This window comes from Lepidochelys kempii, chromosome 5 (assembly GCF_965140285.1).
Source record: "Lepidochelys kempii isolate rLepKem1 chromosome 5, rLepKem1.hap1, whole genome shotgun sequence".
NCBI lineage: Eukaryota > Metazoa > Chordata > Testudines > Cheloniidae > Lepidochelys > Lepidochelys kempii.
Window position 1 is genome coordinate 71,675,682 of NC_136384.1, and position 24,279 is coordinate 71,699,960.

General features: G+C 41.5%; 1 protein-coding gene across 4 annotated transcripts in view; it reads right to left on the reverse strand.

Annotated features, from left to right (window-relative positions):
• The window catches only part of EPB41L4A (erythrocyte membrane protein band 4.1 like 4A), a 222,772-nt gene that overhangs the window by 118,397 nt on the left and 80,096 nt on the right, over positions 1–24,279 (reverse strand). For all 4 annotated transcript variants that reach the window (XM_073344691.1, XM_073344692.2, XM_073344693.1 and 1 more), the window contains 3 exons: positions 20,893–20,997; positions 6,162–6,213; positions 4,531–4,609 (listed from right to left, as the gene is read on the reverse strand). In XM_073344691.1, the coding sequence (XP_073200792.1) occupies positions 4,531–4,609; positions 6,162–6,213; positions 20,893–20,997 (236 nt within the window). The remainder of the gene's footprint in view (positions 1–4,530; positions 4,610–6,161; positions 6,214–20,892; positions 20,998–24,279) is intronic.

Sequence of the window (24,279 nt, forward strand, 5' to 3'; positions counted from 1 at the left end):
CCTGGAATAGCAAGGTGGTGACAGCTTTGCACTAGGCTGCCTCCAAGAAAACAGCCAGGAGACTGAAAGAGATGGCAAGCCCAAAAAGTGAAGGTCTGACAGGCTTAATTGAAGGTGAGGATCCAAGAACTTACCTGACTGAGAGCAAACAAAGGAGGGTCAGTCAGGAGAAGCTAAGGCCCCTCAAGAGACCACCCCAAAAGGCATTGACAGGGCTCTATGTACCACAGCCAGCAAGTGTGGGAGGAAAAATAGACACCACAAGGCCACTATATTCCATTCCTCTACTTGCAGGTGGGTAGGAAGAGGTGGGGCCATGGCTCTGCCTCCCAACGCACCAGCCAGTTGGGCTACATAACTGTAAGTGCAGAGTACTTCCCCCTCAGAGCAGGAAGAAACCAGGAGGGTATATTGTGACTCTCAATCTGCTTCCAAATCTGCCCCAAGGCAGCACAATGCACTTCCCCTTACCCAGGGCTCATGGTAAAGCCACAACTGAGCCCAAACTTAGCAAGAGGAGTCAGGAGTAACAGAAGCGACTTTTAAGAATATTTTTTAACTGACAACATTTTAAGCTGACTGTGTCCCTTTAAACTCTGATTTTTCCCCATATTCACAAAATATATTGCATACAACTTCCTTAATCACAACCGCACACATCAAAAACACGTATGGTAAACTGTTCACACAGGCTGGTATAAATTAAGTGAGAGTATTTGATACCCCCTCTTAAGCACATGAACACTGAATTCCTAATGAAACAATATGAACAAAAGAGAGGATCAGAGCAATAAGAAAACAAGTTATCTAGTTCAGTTTTTCAGATACTCTAGTACATTTAAAGGAAATATTTTTAAATGCTGTTTATGCCAAATGGATATACGTCTTCCCGTATCACATCATACGGAAAGAATATCAGTGATTTCTTTCAAAAACAGTTTTTAAAAGATCTTTTTGTTATACAGGCACAAATTGGTCATACTTACATACTGAACTTCCCTTATTCAGGAACTCATTTATTTTACAGAGCCAAATAACTGCATTATACATTATTATTAAGTTTATTTTGTATTTATTATTGCATTATCATTATTACTCTTGCAAATACTTAGTACTTTCTATTTGTTCATTGTAAGCTATTGAAATATTTTTGTCTTTGGGCAATCCAGACTGCAGATTATATGGCAAATAATCTTTGCATTACTGTGTTAAACTCAAATAAAAATTGCCAGCGTTCAAGGACCTTTCAGTGCTATTTAATCTGGAATCCTTCCAGCCCAAATGAGCTTCTTTTGCTGATGGTTCCCACAGACACCATAGGCATTCCAGGATATACAGCTGTGCCATTTGCACCCTACTTCTTATTGGAGAGGGAAAATGCACAGTTATCTAAGCCCCTCGTCTTCCCAGGGCCCAATGCCTTATATGAGAAGGCATACTGCAATGGTATCAGGAAACAACAGTGTGCACGCTCATTATTGCTCCTTAGTATTTTAACAAGCAGGCAGACCCTTATTTGGATGAATTATGACAGAGAAGAAATTTAAAGGTCTTGTGGAGCTTACAACATCTGTTGGCTGACTGACTGAAAATTAAGTTCACTTCCAATATATACCTCCTCCCCTCAGCATTTCCAGCAGTTGCACAAGACTGAGTATGGCCTTACTATGTGTAGCCTGCTGCACAACCATTGTCTACAGCTCGCCTGGATATGGATATTATTTGCCAGTTCTTTGGTATTTCCCTAGTAATTATGGAAGTGCAGGGTTTCCCCTGAGTTCTGAAAAGTGTCATTTTAACAACCTCACATTTTCTTCATACATATCTATCCTCACAGTTAGCATAATCTAAAGTAAGACAAAAACAACTTAACCTGCTTTTTAAAAAATTCTAATTATCCCCCATTTTTAGGTACATGTTGGCTCCACTGATTTGCCTCCATCCTTCATTTTAAAATTTTAACTACTTGGCTCTATATACAGTACAAAATACATATAATTTAACACTGCACATTATTGCCAGCAGCATATGATACCATTTAATGCAGGCACAGTATTTACAAAGGTGATAGACTGTGGGAATAGATCTGACAATATATGGTACAAATCATCAGAGAAAAGTTAATTAAAACTAGAAATCAAATTCTGCATAAAAGGGAACTTAGAACTAAATACTCTAAAGTAGGTGGGCAGTAAATACCAATTCTTTTGCTAAGATGTAAAGCTAATATGGATGGGAAAATAATACATTTTGAATAATTATTTAGATAATAAACATACAAAATGGGTATGAACATTCAAATCAAAGGCTGTCAAATCAGTGTATATACATCTAAACCAACATTTCAGGCACAAAAATGCTGATTTGAGCACAAAATGCAAACTGGGGCCCTTATCTTAAATGTCCTTATTTGTGTATTTTCACGGTGGATTTGAGGAAGAAATAGCTTTTAAAAAAACAAAACAAACCCCCCACAATTTGCAATCAGAAGCATCAATTCTGCCTTCTGTGAGGTGATGATACTCCTAACTCCTATTGAAGTCAGTGAATGATGGCAGTACTTAGCTCCTTTTAAGATCAGTCCTCTAGTTCAAACTTGTCCCTCGAGTGCTCGCCATTTGCTCTGCCAAATTGCATAGATAATGGTGTCTAAACATTGCATGAGCAAACATACCCAGGAGATATTGATAACCAGTCAGCATCTATTTTTGCCTACAGAACACATCAATTTCTGGTGTAAAGAGATTATAGATTTGATAGGTTTTTACTATTCAAAAATAGAAATCACATAATGTGACAGAAGTATTAACATCAGATAACAATAGGCTCCATACCACTGTACATAAAAAAAAAAAAAAAGGTCAGTGACCCATATACCATGAATAAATATAGATAACAGTGTCAAAACACTGGAATCACATACCTAACTTTGAAAATTATCACAATAAAGAAAAGAAAATTGCTTTAATGCACTCTATGTAGAAGGCGGTGATTCTAGCATAAGTATTCTTTCTGAAAATGTGTCTATTTCCTACAGGGTTTAAGGTAAAAGCCCAAAGATATAAAGGCTCAAATAGTTTGATGACATTTGATCATGCAGATTCTTAGCTATGTATTATTGAAGATTGCAATTATAAGCTTAGTACTTTCCTATGCCCCCTTCCCGCCTAGTTTTAAAAAGCACAAATTTTGTGTGAGCAAACATATTGCACACACAAACACAGACTCACTAAAAATGCACCGTGCATGCCAAAATGCTTTTTGCAAAGATGTATGCACCTAATAAGCAGTGCAAATCATTAACTGACCTTGTTATAAGCAAAATTAATGCATTTTTTTAAAATTTAGCTCTTAATTGTCATTTCACAGATATGAATCCAACCTGCCTCCAGAGTAGTAATCACAGCAGGTTCTGTTGCCGGAGTTCTCTTCCCAGGGCCATCTTTTTTCCCCTGTGAGCAGGGTTGAAAGTGGTTCTGGAAAAGTACAGGAAAACTATATCAAACTTTCGGGGCAGATGGGGCATTACACTGCAACTAATGCGTGCTTTTTCACTGTACAGAGTCCTAGTGGTATTAGTTTTTCCTAGTTCAATATAAAACTTGTCAAACTGGGAGATTTTGTCACTATGAGGAAAAACTAATGCCAATATGGTAAAAACATTCTTATCATAGTAGTACAGGAAAAATATTTTTGCTTATTTTTCACGATTAACCACCTTGGGTTAGGAAATGAAAATTTATGTGTGTATTGTAATTAAGTTTGACATGTCGTGTTTCACTTGAGCATAGATGTGAACAGCAAGAGAGGAACATTTCCACATATTTATTACTTCCAGTCAGCACACTACATCTGCCTAAATATGTCACTTGAATATCAAATTTCTTTGTGAATCTGAAATGAACTGTCAGAGATCTTTTTTACATAAAACACAACAAATAAGCTTGTGTGTGTGTTTATGCAAGTGTATTCCTACAAGTGCACTCTTAAGCGGCGAACAGTTATTTAAATGAATCATAAACATTATTTTGCTTTTCCACATATTTTGCATATTTTTCAAGAGACCAGGAGAAACACTTCTTTAAAAATAGTTCTGGAATTTAAACCATGGCCAATTAAAAGGAAAGCAGGTATTCCCTACAGCCATATTTGGATACACAAACTGGGGGGAGTAATCTAAAACCTCTCTCTAGAAGCATATCCATCACAGGACTTGTATAAATCCAAATGTGACAATACATTGCTTAAAAAGGAAAAATTCCCAACAATTCATACAAAACCCTGACACCTGCCCATGTATCATATAGCACAGGTTCAATCTGATCTTCCAAACAGAGGTTTGTACTGAACAATGCAAGCTTCCTCTCAGTTTTCTTACAGACACAGGTGTGTAAGCAAAAACAAACAAAAAACCCAGCAGTGGTGTGCACCTGCATATATGTGATTACAATCTTAATTTTATTAATTATGATTTCAGATCAGCACATCATATGCATATCACCAATATTTAAACAATATGCAATACTATACCTGGTTATTTCTTCCTTAAGTTTGCATGGATCTTCTGCGTAGAACTTAACACCAAAATATAGAGTATATGGTGGCCCAGCTAAGAGAAAGAGAGAACAATTAAGTTTTGTAGTGCATATTTATAAAAAAAAATCTTTGATTATAGAAGAGCTACTAAGCTGCCTATCTATTCAAGGGGTTTACACAGTCCACCGCTCTTCCATATCATCACAGAGTGATATTCCTACTGGACTCCTCATGGAGTCTCTTCTACCTTTACAGAGTAGAAAAACTTTGTTGGAACAGGATGTTTTTGTTTTCTTTGGTTATTGTTTCTTCTATTTGTTTGTGAATACAACACTGTGCCCAATGTGAAACATTCCCCATGATAATTAATAACTGAAAGTATAATTATGCCTTATTTACCTAGTAAAATATTTTGAATTTTGTAATTTACTTTTTAAAAAGTTTTAGCTCTCCAATAAAATCCAGTAACTCAATCCTACAATTCCTGTTATGATCATATTTATTCCCATGCATACTTCCACCAACTTCAACCAATGTCCCATTGATCCAAGTGACTTCAGTAGGACTATGTGTGATATTAAAGATACACATGGTAGTAACAAACTGCAGTCATGCTAAATCCTGCAAATACCAGCCACCAGGAATTGAGTTTACTACCATGCTTAGTCCCACTGACTTCACAGAGCCCGTGAAATGTAAGTATATTTACCTTTTTTTTACAAAACAAATTGAAAAGCAGCTTCTCCTGCCAAGAGTTCAGATGTCTGTATTTTCCCTACAAGCAGCTACAAGACTTTCCTGTCTTGCAGATGACAATTTAAAACTCTGCAGGGAATTCTGTGCTAGGTAGTTATGATGGTATTATCTGTTGCAAGCAAATCCTGAATGCAGACCGTGGTAGATAAACAAAATTGCTGCTCATCAAATATTTTCTTTTAAAATATGAATGTATTTGTCATTTGAAATCCTGCACATACAATGCCAGATTTCCAAAAGTAGACAGCATCCATAACTCAGTGGGAGATGCTTGGTGCCGAGCACTTTTAAAAATCTGGTTGTATTATTTGGAATTTTACTATATTAATTATTAATATTTTTATAAAATGTTTCTGATTTTCTATTAAAATAAAGTAATATTATTAACCGTATTAAATAATATTTTAAATTATGGGATATTTGTCTCTGATAGCTAAAGGGTGACACCAATACATAACTCATAAAAAGCTAGGCAAATTTTTTAATATGGACCTGAAGCAATATTTTTCCAATTTTAGAAGGGAAAAAAAGTCATTCACTTCACTTAGCAAGGCAGAGAAGTCAAAGCCAGTACAATTCTAAATTATACAAGTAAAAACTATATCATATACCATATACCCAGCATATACCAGTGCTTCTATTATTCTAAGCAAAGGTTAATCACAGAAACATCCTTAAGTTAGAGAGAGACATTACACTCAGTCGATGTATGTAATTTTGATATGGCAATTAACTGCAATATTGAGACAGCTCAGGAAACTATGATTCTGTCATGCCTCAAAAATCAAGGCCCACTACTCTGCACATATGGTGTCCTCTGTCTCTTCATCTTGAAGTAACTGTTTATGAGTTTCAAGTAAAATACATACTGTTTATCAATTCCTTGTGTTCTGCAAGGGTCCTTGCAGGATCCAGCCAGTACTGTGAGAATAGATAGGGAAATTAGTAATTTATCATGGCAAGCTATTAAAGATTAACTTCAAATTATACATTTATTTATATATTAATGTTTTTCCCCAAATACAGTACAAGTGAATTACAAATAATTATGTTAACTATTAGGAACAATTAATTTAGGGCCTAATCCAAAGCCAACTGACCTCAAAGGAAATTGACTTTTTCTTCTATATTAGTAAAACACAGAAGATTGAGTAATTTGGTGGTGGTGGTTATATATATACATTACTATAAAAATCTGAAGCATTGCAGTCTGCAATCTGTAAATGAAAAACTATAACCCAGAATAGAGAAAAACATTGTCTTGACTAATGTGTTCCTACACTTCTTCCACGAAAAAAGTGTCATAGTAGAGAAACGACACGGTCACTTTCACGTTCAGCAATAGCTGTTGAATACTGTCTTACACTCAGATTTACAAGAGCCACTACATCAATTCAATCAGCTGTACTTTATTACAGATGCTAACTAGGAATCTCAGCTAAAGTTGGCAGTCCTGAGCTTGACTCTTATTGCTCACAGGGCTTGTCCACATGGTGCTTTAGTCCACACCAGCTGGGTTGTAAAAGCTAAGGAACACCAGCATGTCGCACTTACTGGCCCACATGCATGTTAATGTAGTACTGTTTGAAACAGAATTACAAGAACAAACACTATGGAACTTTTAGTGCATGCCAGCAGCGTCCACATGGGCCAGTTATTGCACAAAACACTGGTGTGCATTCAAATGTACACCCCAACTGGTGCAGACTACAGAACCATGTAAACAAGCCCATATAAACCCTATTCAATTAAAACTGATAGCTTCAGGGGAATACAGGTAACTCATCTGACACTATGACAAAACTTCCAAAACAAAATAAGAAATCTTGCAGTGGCTATTTCTCAATAACCCTCCAAAAATAGAAACCTTCTTAAGTTTACAGTGAGAGGGAAGAAAAACAAACAAATCACTCGATAAATTTGTTCAAACATCCTATTGGAGCTCTTCTCAACTTGTATTATAAACAAGCACCAATCCCAGTTAACGTTATCACTGATAAAATAACAAATAGACTGCAAGTCAATCAGACAGAAAAACTAAGCAAAAGACTGTACAAAATGGAATACAACACACTCTCTGACTTCAAAACTCTTTTTGTATCAAGATTAGTACTCTGGACCATAACACAAGACACATATTGCCCAACTGGTTTGTTCATCAAGGATAGCTCTATGCTATGCTGCAAGAGAGAATTGAAACTACAATTTCAATAGAATTCAAAATCCAGTCACAGAACAACTATATGACTTCTCTCATTTCAGCAAGCCCTATATTCCTCTATAATCTGAGTCTGGTTTCCAGGATACATAGGACTAGAAATGACTTCCTGGGCCATCAAACCCAGTCCCCTGCTATCACAGGCAATCCCATCATATAATCCCATTCACAAATTTATCAAACTCCATCTGAAAATTAGTTAGGTTGTTTGCCCCCATTACTTCTCCTGGAACTTTGTTCCAGAACCTCATTCCTCCTCCTTCTAATTTCTAGCCTACATTTATTCAAGGCCCGTTTATCCCCATTTGTTCTTATGCTAACGTTGTCCTTTATCTTAAATAGCTCTACCTTCCTGATATGTTTATTGAGATTTAGCATATCCCTGCTCTATATTTGATTCTTTATGGTATTACAGTCCTCACTACTTTTTAGCTTTATAAGCATATAGATACCAATTGTATACAAAGAGATACGTTAAAATAATATCATTTAGGTTGAAAAGTCAAGCATGAAGAAATGCCAGATTTATAGTTGCCTCTGCAATCTCAATTCTGCCCCCTTAGGCATCCATCCTGTGAACTGAATGAGGCAGGGGACCTGTGGAAAAAAACAATATGTGATTTTGTAATTATCTTGTATCATAATGTGTAGGATTCATACAAGGTTTATGCGCTTGGCAACATTCAGGGCACACCCGGAGTGTTGTGCTGGACCTGTGCACACACAGCTCCTTTCAAGGACATCAACCTTGGAATCTCACCCAGATGACATGAACCGTGGGAAGCCTCCCAGGACTGGGCTCAAGGCCTGAGAGCAAGGAATGTGGTAGATAGAAATTGGTAAATAAGAATGTTAAACAATCCAGTGTATTCCTTTTATCTGTTGGAGAATGTAATGCACGGGGGGAGAGAAGGAATAAAGGGGAAGGTGAAAAGCTGACAGGCAGAAGCCCGTTAGCAGACCAGCTTGCTTGCTTGCTTAAAGCTCTGTGCTGTCTTGTCATTGAACTGCCACAACTGGCGCCCAGCATGGGGCCCTCAGCACTCACCTCGCCCAGCAAGGGTTTCAGACGCATCACTCATCCGCTTCGCGGATCCCGGTGAGTATTTTTCATTGCGGTAAATATGGGAAGCTCCCTCTCTGCTTTGCAAGTGCAACACCGCAGTGAGCTACAGTATTTGCTGCGTAAGGCTCAGCATGACTGTCCCACTCGAGAACTCACTCTCCTGCTACAGGAGGTGAGTGCCCAATGCCCGTGGTACCCTGAAGCTGGAACCCTTAAGCTAGCGGACTGGGAGCGGTTGGGCCAGACATTGCACAAAGAGCCTCGGGCGCCCGTGCAGGCTCTACATGCCTGGCACCTCTGCCGCGACGCGATACAGCGTGTCGCCTCCGACAGGCCCTCCCTCGCGAGGCTGGTGATCTCGCCACGCCCGTCTGCTCCTGCAGCCATCCCCCCTCCTGGCGATGCAACACAGCGTGTCGCCTCAGAAAGGCCCTCTCCCGTGCCAACAGAGGGGCTGCCGATCCCGCCACCCCCGTCCGCTCCTGCAACCATCCCTCCCCCTGCTTTGCCCCCAGTGCCTCTATTACCACCGCCTCCCTGGCCTTCCCCACCGGAGCCGTGCTTCCCCACCGGCCCCATGCTCCAGGGCCCCCCGGGGGGTCGTCCGCGTCTGCTCAGCGGCTTTCGCTGGTGCAACAAATGGTTCACGCAGCGAAGACTCGCTCAGATCTTACAGCAGAGGAGCTGGCTGATCTGGTCTCAGTTTGTCCGGTGACCTGGCAGGATGATGGCCAAGGCAACCAAGTTGCAAACTGGGTCAGTTTGCCTTACTCGGTGATCAGAGACGTAAAGAAAGTGATTCGCGAGTTCGGTCTGACCAGCACGTATGTGCGTGGTCTCATTGAAGGGCTAGGTACTGGGTATTCCCTGGTCCCTGAGTACTGGAAGGCGCTGTTGCGCATGATGCTGACACCTAGTCAGTATGTTATTTGGCTTAGTGAGTATTGGCAGATGGTGGAACGCCAGGCCCAGGTGTATAGAGAGCAAGGTGTCATTTATGAGCACTTGGCAGGGGAGGGCCCGTTTGCTACTGTTCAGATGCAGTCTCAACTCCCTCAGGCCGTCTTCCCCATTATTTCCACCTGCGCCCAGCATGCTTTCCGGAAGGTCCCGGATTCAGGCAAGCCTACCAAAAGCTTTGCCAGTATCCGTCAGGGTGCATCAGAGTCCTTTATGGATTTTACCAACAGATTGCAGGAGGCTATCCTCCGACAGGTGGATAACCCTGCGGCAGCTCAGGAGATCCTGTTAAAAATGGCGGTTGAAAATGCGAACGAGGATTGCCGCCGTGCTCTCCAGGCAGCACAAACTGCTGGAGTTCTAGAGCTGTCGGACATGCTGCGGGCGTGCCAAAACATCGGAACTCAAGCACATAAAGCTGGGGTTCTGGCTGCCGCCCTGCGGAAAAGCAGGAAGGAGGGGAAGCGTTGTTACCACTGTGGAAAGGAGGGTCACTTTCAGCGGGAGTGCCGCTCATCGTCGGCGCCCGCCCGCCCCTCAAAGAAGTGCCCCAAGTGTCGGAAGGGCTATCACTGGGCTAATCAGTGTCGTAGCGGGTCGGGAAACCGCACGACGGGTCTCCCCCGAACCCAGGGCCAAACGGGGGTGTTTCCCACTCAGACAACTGTTCCTCTGCCTTAAAACCCATAGACTCCATGAAAGCGGCGACTGCCGGAAGTGCAGGGCTTGATTTGATTATGCAGGAGGACGCTGACTTTCGGTTGCCAGGGGAGGTTTGCGCCATACCTACCCAGGTGACGGGACCTCTCCCTGCCAGATTTGTGGGTCTGGTTCTCCCTCGCTCACACACTGGGAAACAGGGTTTTTTTGTCATCCCAGGGGTCATTGACGCCGATTACACCGGCGTTATTAAGGTTCAGGTATGGACCCATCTTCCACAGTCGCTCCCGCATGGACGGTCAATTGCGCAATTGATTTTAGTCCCCTATCAGGTGCCAGCCGCAGAGGATCAAGCCCGGGGCAGGAACAGCTTTGGATTGATGCTGTCTCAGTTGCTGTCTCACAACACGTCCTCTCCACTTGTTGCTCTAACAATGTTGGTCCGCCCCTCGAAACCTCAGTTAACACTTCTCTTAAATAATGTTCCTTTTACAGGGCTGATGGACACTGGAGCTGACATTACGGTGATTCGTGATCCGGAGTGGCCGGTCGGTTGGCCAACAGTTCCTTCTAAAGAGTTGTGGGGGATCGGGGGTAGCAAACCCAGGCGCCAAAGTTTGTCTTGGGTCACGGTCTCTAAACCAGGAGGCCGTGCCCTTGCTACAATCCGCCCTTTTGTACTCCCTGTCCACCTCAATATTTGGGGCCGTGACTTACTTGTAAAGCTGGACACCACCCTCGATATTAATATATAATGGCCCAAAATCCTCCCTCACCCACCTTGCCATCCGCGTTACCATTGGTATGGCAGTCCTTAGAGCCTGTATGGATTGACCAGTGGCCCCTCCCCCTAGAAAAGCTGAAAGCGCTTCATTCACTTGTACAACAATATTTGCATGCACAGCGCTTGGAGAGCTTCACTAGTCCTTGGAAGTAGCTGCTGTTATTTTGGCCTTTCAACTTTTTGCTGATTGTCCCTTTAATTTGATTGTGGACATGCATTATGTTTATCAGGTAATTGATTATTTACCCCTTGCCCTTATTACCCCTCAGGTCGATGTGGACCTTCTTCGCCTGTTTTTGTCCTTACAGTATCTCATCACCACTTGTAATTTCCCTTATTTTGTTGCTCATATTCACAGCCATACCCCTCTGCCTGGGCTACTTACTGAAGGCAATGCGTGCGCTGATCGCGTGTTACGTGGTCAGGTAAATTCCCTTTTTTCTGACCCCATTGAAAGCCATGCCTTTTTTCATCAGTCTGCCTCTGTTTTGGCCCGACAGTTTCACATTCCTGCTGATTATGCACGTTCTATTGTTCGTTCCTGCCCCCACCGTGCTGCTGCTGCCCCTACCTCTTTTTATGCCGTTAACCCCAGAGGTACCGCAGCGAATCAGCTGTGGCAAATGGATGTCACTCACGTGCCACAATTCCGCCCCTATTCATTTTTACATGTTTCCATTGATACCTATTCAGGATTCCTCTGGGCGACCCCACAGCGTGGGGAAGCCACTCCCAAAGTTATTCACCATTTGCTAGCCTGTTTTGCTGTTATGGGTCGCCCGAGCCAGATAAAAATAGATAATGCCCCAGCCTATTGCTCCATAGCCCTCTCCATCTTTTGTGTCCAATGGGACGTCTGTCTCAAACACGGGATCCCTTATAATTCCACAGGCCAAGCTATTGTTGAATGTGCAAATTGCACGCTAAAAACCTTGCTCGACAAAGAATTAAAACAAGGGGAGTTGTGTCTCTGAACCTTAGGAGACATTCAGCAACAATTGTGTATCCTTTTGTTTATTTTAAATAATTTAATGCTGAACGCAGATCAGCAGACCCCCACGGATTGGCATTTTCATAAATCCGAGGTACTGGAAAGACCACGTGTCTATTACCGTCAGCTGCCCGATCCGCAATGGCTGGGCCCAGTACCTCTAATCACTTGGGGTCAGGGATATGCTGCTGTGTCTCTCCCTGCAGGACCGTTGTGGGTTCCAGCCCGGTGTGTGCGACCGGCACTGAAACAGCATGGCGTGGCACCAGGGGCTGTCGAACCCCATACCGGAATTTCAGCTGACCTTGGAGGAGAACGCGGTGCCTCCCGGGTCGACAACGGCGGGACGGAAACGGAGGAGGCGTAGCATCCCAAGCCAGCCCGTGACATGGGGAGCAGTAAAAGCATTGGTCGCCGGCGGCTCAACGAAGACTGGCAGCAAACCAACAGCCAGAGACTTCTGAGACTTTGTTTGTGGCAATTCTCGCCCAAATTACTGCTAATTCTGTATTGACTGTATGCCTTTTGTGCCTGCTATTTCCTGTAGGGGTTGGCTCGGGAGCGCTTCCTCCGTTACGAGCCCAAATGACATATAACCTATGGGAAATATTGGCTTCAATAGCAAATGTTACCCACTTTTGTTTATTTGATTTTGTAGCAGCTGAAGAATTGTTAGGTACGTGCCTTATTCCAGTATGTCATCACCCTGAGGAAATTGGGAATAAAATGATGCTCGCTGCTTACGCGAACCTCTTTTCCCAGTACTGTAGCATGGCTACTTGGGGCCCTGCCAATTACACTTTACCTTTTTAAGCTTATTTTTTGCTGTTGCTGTGTGCAATGTATTTCCTTTTTGTTAAGGCTTTGTCGAGAACCGCCCTGGCAGGCTCCACGAGTTATGACCTCGTCTGTCCGGGAGTTAATTGGCTTGCAAAAGCAAACTGATGGCTACCATGAGATGGCCGAGCACAAATAAACAAAAAAGGAGGGGATGTAGGATTCATACAAGGTTTATGCGCTTGGCAACATTCAGGGCACACCCGGAGTGTTGTGCTGGACCTGTGCACACACAGCTCCTTTCAAGGGCATCAACCTTGGAATCTCACCCAGATGACATGAACTGTGGGAAGCCTCCCAGGACTGGGCTCAAGGCCCGAGAGCAAGGAATGTAGTAGATAGAAATTGGTAAATAAGAATGTTAAACAAAGCCAGTGTATTCCTTTTATCTGTTGGAGAATGTAATGCGCGGGGGGAGAGAAAGAATAAAGGGGAAGGTGGAAAGCTGACAGGAAGAAGCCCATTAGCAGACCAGCTTGCTTGCTTGCTTAAAGCTCTGTGCTGTCTTGTCATTGAACTGCCACAATAATGTATATGCACAAGTTGGGTTGAATTAAGGTTGCTAGGCAACCGCAAATCTAGCATTTTCTAACTTTTGAGTGCTTGATTTTGCAACTTAAATTATGTTCTTTTAATGTAGGGAGGTTTGTATATAATTTCCAAGCATTGGTTTTTGTTTGTTTTGTTTTTAAGGAAAAGGGCATAAACAAATTTGGTTACATTTGGTATAACAGCTTCCCTACAATGGGCCAACAACAGGAACCTTCACCACTGCAGAATAGATTGCTACCACTTGTGCTATAAAACCATGTTCATTAGTAGCATGCAATGGCTGTTATCCTCGAGGGCATGATGGGCTGCTGGGTCCTTGTGATGGGTCAAGAGAGGTGCAAGAGACTAGCCCACGCCTGGTCCATTTGCTCTATTCTACCACCCCAAGAGTTGGAGGAGATCCTGCGCCAGGCAGTGATCCCAGAGGGGAATGGGTCACTGGCAGTGCTGGAATTACAGGGATACTGGGGGGCATGGGGCCCCTTAATACTTTTATGGCTACCTCACTTCTGTCTTATTCAGAGGCACTGAGCGGGGAAACATGTTTTGGCCCTTTACTTCTCACCAACAATTTCTGTAAACTGCATGCACATGCGGCATTGCAGCAATCTTCCATATACCGTGCATATCGCCAACTGTGCCAGTCACAACTTCCTCTATCTCTGGGGCAGGTGCTGTGATGGCCATACCGGTGATTCGGGCTCCACAGCTTCTGGGGGTGGAGGCGAGAGCAGGACCCGGATAGGCTGGAACAGCCACCAAGGCACCTGGGATCAGGCTGGGAGTAGATAGGAACCAGGGTGATCAAGCCAGGGCCAGGAGCAGCTACCCCTGGCAACAGAGACACAAACTGCTCAAACCCCCCTTCCCAGCCTGGAGCCAACTGCCCCTCACCGCAGTAGCTCCCCTCACTCCCCATGCAGAGCACCCACCTTGACTCTCCTTCCTATTCCTGATACCCTGACCTCACCCCATTGCCCCGACTCACCCTGCTCCCCAGGCAGAGAATCCACCACCACATCCCCCCTCTGCCCTGCTCCCTAGGCAAAGTGCCCACCCTGACACCCTATTCCCATCCTAGACATCTGAACTTCCCCTCTCTGCCCCACTGTCCCCGACTCTCCCTTGGGTGCAGGTTCAGCACCAGCAGCATGGTGGCTGTGTCACACAGTGGCTCCCTGTGGTGGAAGAGTTTGGCCCCCTCAGATGGGGCCCTATCTTTCTGTGGTAGCCCCACCCCTTTCTGTGCCCTCCCTCTTTCTGGACTTGGCCAGGCCGGCTCAGTCTGGTCTGTTGGGAGCAGGGCAGCCAGTGACCCAAACCTCAGTCTCCCTCTCATATCCACAACAACTGTACATCTTGCGAGATGTTTTGCTTTCATGGAGTTAAGGCGTCAATGTAAGGATCTGAGAGTAGGGTCAGAGTTAAATCAGAGGCATAGAGAGGGCCTGATCCTGACATAAATACGGTTACTTATCCAAGTCTCCTCACTGAAATCAGTGGGAATATTATGATGAGTAAGAATTTTCAGGATTGGACTCAGGAACAGTAAAATTTTAAAAAATATGCAGGGGTCACTTGGGTGTAAATGGTGGCGGAATTTTCACCACAATGGGCCAGATTTTCAAAAAAGATAAAGCAACTAAATAAAATGGACAGACTCCCACTGAATGCTGCTGGGTACTGGGTACAGAGATAATTACCATAACATTTAAATCCTGATCTGGGCTTTCAATTATTTACAGCCGTAACATCTGGGTATATTCAGACCCAGATCTCATCTGAATCCATACGTAGTTATAAATGACATGTGCAATCCTCAAATCATTTAGGCTTCAGTCACCAAACACCAAAACCCATATATAGTTGGTTACAAAGGTCCTACTGGCCACCAAGTCTAAGGCCATTCTACACTACAAGAACTATACTGGCATAGCTATTGTGCTATAGCCATGCTTGCAAAGACCTATGGAAACACCACCTCCCCACACAACGGTAGGTAGGGCGATGGAAGCATTCTTCCCTTGACATAGCTGCATCTACACCGAAGGTCAGATTAGCATAGCCCCGTCACTCAGGAGTGTGGATTTTTCATGCCCCAGGCCCATGTAGCTATGTCAACCTAACTTTTAAATGCAGATCAAGCCTAAATACAGGACTGCTAATATTCTCAGCTTAAAAAAAACAAACCGTGACACCTTCTTTTGAACTACTGGGGGGTTGGAGCATATGCTACTGATTCTTAACTTGGATTTAAAAATGTGGCTTCATTATGTATATTTAAAGCTATTCCAGGTTAAACACATACAAAGCAACTTGGGGAGTGTGCAGTAAATTCCATCTGAGCAGTGCATATTATTTCCTAACTACCTTTCTTTAAATGAATGTTAAAAGTATTTTTTTAAAGCTTCATGCCAGGTTTCTGTGCAGGGTCAAATCTGGGTCAAACGCTCAGGACCTGTTTGAAACAAAACATTAACTAGGCTGAAATATTTTCATTTGCTGTGGTGTCAATCAATGAAGTGACTGGAATCGGTAGGCTTCTCACCTGACAGTCCACAAAGCATCTGGTGCTCTAGTCGTGCAGCTCAGATTACTATGAAATTGTAATCTTTGTCTCGAATGGGGTCACTGCAATGCTTTGGCACACAAATTTTTGTTCTGATTCAGAGATTCAGAGCTTTTAAAGCCAGAAGGAACCATTGTGATCATCTAGTCTGACTTGCTGCATAACACAAACCCTAGGGCTTTCCTGAATTAAATCCTGCTTCATGTCCAGTAGCTGCGATTGAACTAGAGCCTATCTTTTAGAAACATGTCCAATCTTATTTAAAAATGTCCAGTGATGGAGACTCCAGGACAATCCTTGATAAACTGTTCACTGATAAAAACTGCACCTTACTTCTAGTCTAAATTCGTCTAGCTTCAACTTTCAGCAATTGGCTCAAGTTATACCTTAGTTTGCAGGATTGAAGGGCCCTTTATTATTGAATTTCTGTTCCCCAGGTAGTTATTTATAGACTGTGATCAAATCATTTTTTAACTTTCTCTTTGATAAACTATATAGACTGAGCGCTTGGAGTTTCACACTTGAAGTGTGGACACCAGAACTCGCTACAGCATTCCAGGAGCAGTGGCACCAATGCCAAATATAGAGGTAGTAAAACCTCCCTCCTCTTACTCAATATTCCCCTGAATAAAGGATTGCATTAGCCCTTCTGGCCACAGTGTGACTCCAGGAGCTCATGTTCATCAAATTATCCACCATGATACATCCCTCAAAAATACTTTTCAGAGTCACTGCTTCCCAGGATAAGAGTCCCTCATCCAGTAAATACGGCCTACATTCCTTCTTCCTAAATGTATGACTTTATATTTGGCTGGATGCAATTCACATTGTTAGCTTGCACCCAGTTTATCAAGCATTCCAGATCATTCTAATGAAGAGAACGCTTCTCTAATACATTTAACCAATCTCCTAATTTTTGTGTCATCTGCAAACTTTATCAGTAATGATTTTATATTATCTTCCAGGTCCTTGATAAAAACATTAAATGGCATAGGGCCAAGAGTCAATTCCTGCAGGGTGACACCAGAAACACATCTGCTTGCTGAGGATTCTCCATTTACAAATACATTTTGAGACTTATCAGTTAGCCAATGTTTAATCCATTTAATGTGTGTCCTGTTGATCGTGTATCATTTTAGTTTCTTAATCAAAATGTCATGTGGTACCATGTTAAATGTCTTACAAAAGTCTATTAGACACTATTACTTCTATCAAACAGGATATCAAGTAGTTTGACAAGATCTATTATCCAATAACCCATGTTGATTGGCACTAATTATATTACTCTCCTTTAATATTTTTATTAATCAAGACCCATATCAGCCTTACTTTGCCCAGAATTGATGTCAGGATAAGAGGCCTATAATTACCTGGATCATCCAATTTACCCTTATTATGTATTAGCAAACATTAGCAACTTCCAGCCCTCTAGAACTTCTAGGGTAGCCAATTTTGGTTGGACATATTCCTGGAGGTTTCATCACGACATAATATTTAATTAAAGATTAATGTTTAATTCCTGGAGACTCCTGGACAATCCTGGAGGATTGACAATCTTAGGAACTCCCCAGTGTTCCAAAACTTATTAAACATTAACATTAATGGTACAGAAAGCTCCTTGCTCTTTTAAAGCTCTTGAATGCAAGTTATCCAGACCTGCTGATTTTAAAATGTCTAACTTTAGCAGCTACTGTTTAACATCTTCCTTAGTTATTGTTGCAATGGAGAGCATTTCATTATCAACATATGATATAAATAAGACATCTGGCTTTTTCCCAAGTACAAAACAGCAATATTTACTTAGCAATTCTGCTTTTCATTCATTATTATTGACGCTTCTACCATTTCCACTTGGCAATGGACCAATACCACTGCCAGTGTTCCTTTTGTTCCTGGTAGATTTAAAAAAACATATTGGTAACTCTATGGACACAGAGTTCCCCTAGTGTCCTTTTGCTTCCCTTATCAATTTTCTACAATTCCTAGCTTCTATTTTATATTCATTGCTATCAACTTCCCTTTTCTCCATTTGTGTTATATTGTATTTTTTAAAGCTGCTTTCACTTCCCTTCTAAGCTAGGCTAGTTGTTTAACCTTCTTTTTCAGGGCTGGTCTACTCTACTGCTTAAGTTGATGTAACTTAAGTCACTCAGCGGTGTGAAAAATGTACCGCCCTGAGCAATACAAGTTATATCGACTTAAGCACTGTCCACACCGGCGCTATGTTGGTGGGAGATGCTCTGTTGCCAACATAGCTTCTGCCTCTCATGAAGATGGAGTAATTATGCTGACAGAAGAGCGCTCTCCTGTCGGCATAGTGCATCTTCACCAGACGCAGTGCAGCTTCACCGATGTAGCACTGTAGTGTAGACTTGCCCTCAGTTGTGGTTAATTCAGTGTACCATGACTCATGGGGCTTGGGTTGCTAGCCCCTAAAGCTTCTAAAACCTGGTGGTTCCCCATAAATGCTCCAAGAATGGCTTTCACTATCATGCAGCTCCAGTGGTCCCCTCTTGATGACCTATGACTCTTCATTGCAGGAAAGAACTGAGCACTCGAAATTTAGGGAATGCCAGATTTACAGTTGTCTGCACATCCTTAGTTCAGCCCTCTTGTGTGTTTGCATTATGAGAGTCTTCAATTACATGACAGCATGCTACTTTTTCCATAGGATGTCTGCTTTACTCAGTTCATAGGATGGATACACAAGGTGGCAGTTTAAAGGTTGCATGGGTAACCATAAATGTGTCAAGTATCAGAGGGGTAGTCGTGATAGTCTGGATCTGTAAAAGAGGCAAAGAGTCCTGTGGCACCTTATAGACTAACAGACATATTGGAGCATGAGGTTTCGTGGGTGAATACCCACTTCGTCGGATGCATGACATAAATGTGTCATTTCCTAACTTTCAAGTGCTTGACTTTGCAAATTAAATAATATTATTTTAACAGAGTTGTTGGTGGTGTGGTGTTTTTGTTTATTTGTTTATTTTTATATATGTAAAAATAAAAAATAATGGGAGGAAATAGTTAAACATACCTTTTCAAACCTCAGTAAAAACGTATATTCCAAGTTTTAAGAAAAAGTGATTTTGTTGCATGTTTTAAAGTGTGTGTGTGTTTAGGATCTTATTCATCTGAACTGTTTTGTTCATTAAACTGTTAATTAGAGAATACTCTTAAGTCCCATCAGATCAGAAGTTAAAATATTCCTTTCTGATAGTAGTGTGTTAACATGAGGCACACATTTTTCTATCAGATATTTATTTTGGAGTGTTTCCCATTAAGTACAGTTTTCAAATAAATTAGCAAATAGATCTATCTGACTTCTGGGGTTCTAAAAATGAGACACCAGAAGACTCAAATCCAGGTTCCTGCATGGCAGCACAGAACTAATCATCCCCACCACCCCCATGCCAGTCCCTAGTGTTATACCTTTAACAAGTCTGTGAACAATTATAATTTTTCATTTACTGTTTCATGCATTCATGGAGATTTTCCTTTATATTGGCCATTTACTAAACAGGATTTCACTATGAATCACAAACTAGCAAAGACATGAGAGCCTGATTTTCCTTATCATCTACACAGGTTTTATACAGGTGTAACCATAATGAGCTCACTGGAGTTATTCCTCATTTACGCTGGTGTGAGAGAAAAATCTGCCCTGATTGTTCTGAGGAGAGCTGATGGCGTTCTGCAATTGTTCATTTAACAGAAATTTCCCCGGTCCCTGAAACAGTTGAGGTTACCTGCATGTTTAAAATTCTAAATTAACTAGACAGTCAATAACTAGGGAGGAAGGCTGGTCTTGTTATTAAGGCACTCGACTAGGACTCATGACACTTGGGTTCAATTCCCGGCCCTGTTATAGACTTTCTCTGTCATTTAGGACAAGCTGCTTATGCCTCATCTACACTAGAACAACTCCCTTCTACCAGCAATGCCGCTCATACTGGCAAAAATTTACTATTGCTGGTATAATTTATACCAGTTCCCTGAATGAAATAAGCTATACTGTCAAAATGACTTCTTTTTCTTTTTTTGCTAGTATAACTGTCTACCCCAGGGCTTTGGCTGCATGACTATGTCATTCAGGGGTATGATTTTTTCACACTCCTTATCAACGCAGTTATGTTGGCAAAACTTTTAAATGTAGACCAGGCCTTAATCTCTTTGTAAAATGAAGATAATACAAAGCCTTTCTCTTGACTGATCTGTTCAGACTGTAAACTCTTTGCGGGAAGGGCTGTCTCTACTGTGTGTATGTAGAACACCTATCAAAAAGACCACCACTCCCCATCCACCTCAAAACAGAGCCAGTTCATGTGGAGTCCAAAAGTCATTATCACACACCCTTCTTCTCAGGGTATAAGCAGCTACAATTCAATACATCCTGGCAGCCAAAAGCCTCCTCCAAATCAGTAACCTCACTCTAAAACAGTGATCCAGGAAGTGGCCCTGAATTAAACAATTTGTGCCATACCTGCAAACAATTGCCCCTTCCCCCACCTCATATTCCCCCCAACTCTAGCCAATCCAAGAATTAGTCACAACAGGCTCACTTCCAAACAGAATTCCTATTCAGGAAAATATCATGGGCTAAGAAGCACTTGTTTGGTTTAGTTTAACAGGAAGAATTCGAATAGTACTTTTTATATACAGCATTTTACACTACTGGTCATTTGCAACACCTTTTTTTATTTTATTTTCTGTTGTCACATTTCTGCTCCCATTTAAGTCAATAGCTAAAATTCCGCTAACTTCAGTGAGAGGAGAAAAAGGCCCTTTCTACAGAAACACAAAAATAGGTCCTCTCAACAGGCAAATTAAAGAAACTGCTACTGGAAATCTTATTCTTTCATGAGATATTGAAGGTATGACAGCCAAGCGCACCACTGAGAAAGGTCACCAACAAGGTAAAATTTACAACTGGGAAATCCAATCTGTTGTGTCTTTTACTCACCGTCTGATGACTTCTGTCACAGTAACGCAATCCAAAGTAATCTATCTCCACGAGGTTTAAGTGACGGAATACGTAGCCCAGGACAACCGACCCTTTCGTTGACTTCTGTGGGAAAGAATTTACAGAGTCTTTTCACAAAAGTGTTCTGTCTTTGTCAGCTATGCACAGTGGTATTCATGCATTCAGTTAGCCTTGTCTAAAAGAGGTGGCAGTTTTATTGATTAGAAACAATTCAGGTTGCCTTTAACAAAATCCTCAGTTACAACTAGAAAAAATTTCAATTTCTCCTTACATATGTTTAATCAATGATTTTGTAAACAATATTGAACATTTAGTAATTGTTATAAACATGCTTCCTAAACTATGTTTATGAATGTTAATAAACCTATGAGTTTTCTTAGACATCTGTATTCATGGCAAAAATCTGTTCTCTGATCCACATGACAGATTTCAATTCTAAGATCTTGCGCTCCCTTCAAGTGTGGATCTCTCAGTCAAGCTCTGCCACTGCATATCTGAGGAAAATGTTGCCCTTAATGTGTAAATTATGAACCATAAGGTGCTCCATTATTCTCTGTGAAGAAGGCTGCTTTTTATTCCTTTTATTTAAAAATGTTTTTAAAAGTAGAGATGGGCCCAATTCAACGTTCTGAATCCAAATAACCCCATTGTGTTCTGGAGTGTTGTTGCATCACTTAAGGTCTACACTAATACTTAAACACAATATTGAAAAGGTGGCTCAAATTGCTGCTTCATTGTTGTGGCGTTGGCGTGGTAGATGCTCATTGCTATTTAAAGGGCTTTTATTTGCATGCTGTCTCATAGCTAGTGCGGAAGATCTGAATTACTGATTGCTGCTGATGTTGCACGTCTGACCAACCTTCCAGAAAGACTGGGGCTAGCTAAATGAGATTCTCTCTCTTTTGAAATCTGGTGGGTTTGGATTTTGAATTAAGAAATCTAGATCTGGGAGACAGGCGGGGACATTTCTGGGATAAGGTGAGACGATGCTAAAACTGTTAAAAGAACTGACAAAATATATATTTATTATTTCTACATTACCAGGTTTAATATTGTAATAACATTAGGGCTGTCAACCAATTAAAAAAATTAATCGTGATTAATCGCATTGTTAAACAATAATAGAATACCATTTATTTAAATATTTTTGGATGTTTTCTAAATTTTCAAATATATTGATTTCAATTACAACACAGAATACAAAGTGTACAGTGTTCACTTAATATTTATTTTTATTACAAATATTTGTGCTGTAAAAAAAAAAGAAATAGTATTTTGCAGTTCACTTCATACAAGTACTGTATGCAATCTCTTTATCATGAAAGTTGAACTTACAAATGTAGAATTATGTACAAAAAAATACTACATTCAAAAATAAAACAATGTAAAATTTTAGAGCCTACAAGTCCACTCAGTCCTACTTCTTGTTCAGCCAGTTACTCAGACAAACAAGTTTGTTTACATTTGCAGAAGATAATGCTGTCTGCTTCTTGTTTACAATGTCACCTAGAAGTGAGAACAGGCGTTCGCATGGCACTACCGTAGCCAGCACTGCAAGATAATTACATGCCAGATGTGCTAAAGATTCATATGTCCTTTCATCTTCAACCACCATTCCAGAGGACATGTGTCCGTGCTCCTGACGGGTTCTGCTTGATAATGATCCAAAGTTGGGCCAACCAAAGATATTACCTCATCCACCTTATCTTTCAACTTACTAGAGGCAGGTAAGTAGAATCATATTCTCTCTCAGGATGTACACTAAAATTCAGTGACTGGCCATTCCGGACAGCTTATTAAAAACTGGCCTATCAATATAACAATTTGTACAGAAAATCAAAGCATAAAGAATGTTTAAAGGACAAATTATTGAATTAAATTGAAATACATTAAATCCTATTGCCCTTGTCTTGGATAAAGTGCATAAATATAGTTATCCTGATGTCACATTCACTAGGGTAAAATAGGAATAACTCCACTAAGTAAGTGGACGAGTTGACAGCTGTAAAACTGATGTTAATTAAGAATCAGGCTCAGTGGCTATATTCCTACTGAAATATGGAATGAAGTTCAAGAAGGACTGCAGACAGAAAAACTAGAAAAATTAGATTAAATTGCAGGCAGCGAGGAAACAAATAGAAGAAGCAATTATTCTACCTCCTTTTCTTTCTCATATTGTCAGTTCTTATTCAAAGTAGTGGCACAGATGTCAACTAGAAAAGGTAGATGCTATCTCATTATCTGTCTTTCATACCAGACAAAATTATCTTGATAGTTTAAAGTTTGATGATGATGATTTATTTATACTGTGATACTTTTTAGGGACCCCAGCAGAAGACCAGAACCCAATTGTGTTAGGCACTGTACAAACATAACAAAAAGACAGACCCTGCTCTGATGATCTTACAAATCAGGGCCAGCTCCAGGCACCAGCGAACCAAGCAGGTGCCTCGGGCGACAAATGTAAAGGGGCAGCAGGACGTAGGGCTCTGGGGCGGCAATCCACCATCGGTGGCAGCAGGAATTCAGCAGTCGCTCCATCACAGTGCATTTCGCGCTCGGCGGCAATTCGGCGGCCGCACCATCACTCCAAGATTTTTTGTTTTGTTTTTTTTGCCGCTTGGGGCGGCAAAAACGCTGGAGCTGGCCCTGTTACAAATGATTCAATTTGGAACTGAACCATTACAAAAGTTCAAACGTGGTACTGAAGTTATAAAGGGTACAGAGTTTCTGTACAGGAGGAAATCCATACAGGCACAGTCCCTACAGGCACAGTTTGTTGAACTGGTAAACCAGCTTTTGAGTAAAACAGTCTCTTCAACAACCATGTAGAGAACAGTTCCTTTGTGGACTCTTAGGAGAAACTGGGGGTCCTTGAAAGATGAGCTTAGAGGCTGTCACAGTGCAGCTGGTTCTTTTGAGCCTTATAGATTTATTTCAGTGTTTGTAGGATTTTGACAACTGTTTTGTTTGGCCTGTAGTTTGACACATACAGCAAGTGGTATCAGTGACACCAAAAGAGTAAACCACTGGAAAAGATACAGTCGTCATTTTAGATTCATATCATCATCTGAAAAAGAGGTATGGTCAATCAATGGAGCCTGGTCCACATTGGAAGGCATTAGTGATTCTGGACCAACTGAGATATGAATCTACATATGTCTTGAGAGAGTCTAAACGTGGTGTAACTTATACCTTCTTCTGCCCTCTTACACCAGTTTGGAGTCCCTGGCTATGATCTCTATTGGAGCTGAGCTGAGCTCAGCACAGGAATGGGGACAGGGTAACCAAAGGCAGCTTTACACTACCTTTCACCTCCTAGATTCAAGGGCCAATGCAGTCCCAGGGTTATGTTTAAATGTTCCA